Source organism: Cricetulus griseus, chromosome 8, assembly GCF_003668045.3.
Source record: "Cricetulus griseus strain 17A/GY chromosome 8, alternate assembly CriGri-PICRH-1.0, whole genome shotgun sequence".
In the NCBI taxonomy this organism is placed as follows: Eukaryota; Metazoa; Chordata; class Mammalia; order Rodentia; family Cricetidae; genus Cricetulus; species Cricetulus griseus.
In genome coordinates this window covers 62,313,733-62,315,866 of record NC_048601.1, presented here as the reverse complement: position 1 = coordinate 62,315,866, position 2,134 = coordinate 62,313,733, and the positions used below count along the sequence as shown (strand labels likewise).

Below are 2,134 nucleotides of genomic sequence, written 5' to 3'. Positions count from 1 at the left end.
TGTGTCAATCAAAATTTAAATGAATAAAAAATAATTAAGACACCATAATAAAGGTCTATACCTTGTTATAAAATCATTAAATTATGAAGTATATAGGATGAGACAAACACGCAAATCATTTTATAAAAGCTTGCTTCATTGTTTAAGATCTTTCCCCAAACAAGACTAGAGCTGTGTATTGAGATGTCAGACAGTCAGACAGTAAATGACAGCTCAGAGACTGAACCCCAGTGAGCATCAACACTAGGAGGTTTTTGTTTAGCCCTGGGGCACTGTGGGAGGAAGCTCCTTACTCTGCTGACAGTAATAGGTTGCAGCATCATCAGTCTCCACAGGATGGATGGTGAGGGTGAAGTCTGTTCCAGACCCACTGCCACTGAACCTGGCAGGGACCCCAGGTGCTAGGTTGGATGCTGCATAGATGAGGAGTTTGGGGGGCTGTCCTGGTTTCTGTTGATACCACTGCACTAAATCTATGCCATATTCATCTACACGATTACTGGACTTGCAAGAGATTGTGGCCTTTTTTCCCACAGACACAGGCATGGAAGCTGGAGACTGAGTCAGCACAATGTCCCCAATGGAACCTGGAATCATAAACACAGAGACCATGGTTAAACATGTTTAGAAACCTTCCCAGCAAAGGAATTTTTCATTCAAAATTTTAAGATTCATTGTGGGGCATCACTTTGAGAAACCAGAAAATCAAAAGAATTGGGGGAACTTAAAAACCAATATGCCTTAAGTCTAATGATCAAGCTACTAGAGGCATGGAAAACCACGATGGCTGTAGTGGATGCTCCCAACACTTCTCTGCACCCTCTCACCTGGCACCCCGAGCAGCAGCATCCATAGGAGGAGTGCATTTGTTTCCATCTCTGAATGCTTGAAAAGAGAATGCTTCTTAGGCTCCTGGCAGCTGACCTTAAAGTAGCCTGAGTTGTTGTATAATCACTCAATATGTAAATCAGCCCAGCAATGTTTGTGCTGGTGCTCAAAGGGGCACCTGCTCCTGTTTCACCCACTGGGAGTTGAAGTCAGAAGACAATTTACTAGAGCATGGCAAGTGTATCTTAAAGGAGCCTTGCAGCCTATTCTATTGAATCTTTACCCTGTCGTCTTTCTGAGGTGTGATGTGGGAGAGTGCACTGTGGATGTACTATGTACAGAATGGAAGTTATTTCAGGAACAACTTGAGCCTTCAAAATTGTACACACACAATGAAAGTATTATCCAAGAGGGAATGGAGGGTAAAGACTCAGAAAAGGAACATAATTTTTGGCATATTTCCTTATTATTTAAAAATCTGTGTCAGTGTGTGTGATGTTGTCCGTGTATGTTTGTGCCTGCTCTTGTTCGAGGACCACCTCCTTGCCTTGGCATGTGGGTGGAGGTAAGGGGAAAACCTTGGGTATTTGTTTTGCCTTCTGCCTTATCTGAGACAGGGACTTTTGTTCACACTGTTCCTGAAAGGCTGCCTGGCCCATGTTCTTCTGGAGATTCTCTAGTCTCAATCTCTCATCTTGCCAAAGCATCACTCTGAGTACACTCATGTGGTGCAGCTGAATCTGGCTTTGTGTGGGTTCACAGGATGTGAACCAGGTTCTCACACTTATGTGGCAAGCATGTTATTCACATAGCCACCCCAGGCCATTTTTTTTTAAAAATAAAAACACTGAAAGGAAATTCTTCAGCCTGCACATAACATAACATACTTCTTAAACATGCCCCACCCTAAGCCCTGCATCTTCATCCATTTTTGCATATATTTTAATATATATTTTTATTTATAGTGAATTCATTCTTGTTTTTTATTGACTTATAAATTAAGTTTCTATTCCTTAACATTGGTACTTTTCTTCAGTGCAGCAGAACTACCCTCTCATAAGGAAAGGACACTCAGTACCCCCTGACAGAAAGAACAGAAGATCATAGAACAGAAGATGTAAGGAACAGGGACTGCTCCTGTGTGGAATGAAACACAGATGAGCAAACAGGAATGATCATTGTAAAGTAGGTACTTGATCCTGGCCCCAAGACAAGAGATATGGCTATAAACAGCTCAGAGATGAACCCTTTAAAATGCACAGAAAGACTGAATGCACTGGGTATGGTGAAAGGATGGCCTGGCCTT

At 42.1% G+C, this 2,134-nt stretch overlaps 1 gene segment (V, D, J or C); it reads right to left on the bottom strand.

The window, feature by feature from the left end:
* Positions 1-258: 258 nt before the first annotated feature.
* On the bottom strand, positions 259-876 carry LOC100764468. The segment is given in 2 exon segments: positions 259-587; positions 828-876. Coding segments are annotated over 2 exon segments (378 nt in total).
* Between the last annotated feature and the right edge of the window lie 1,258 nt (positions 877-2,134).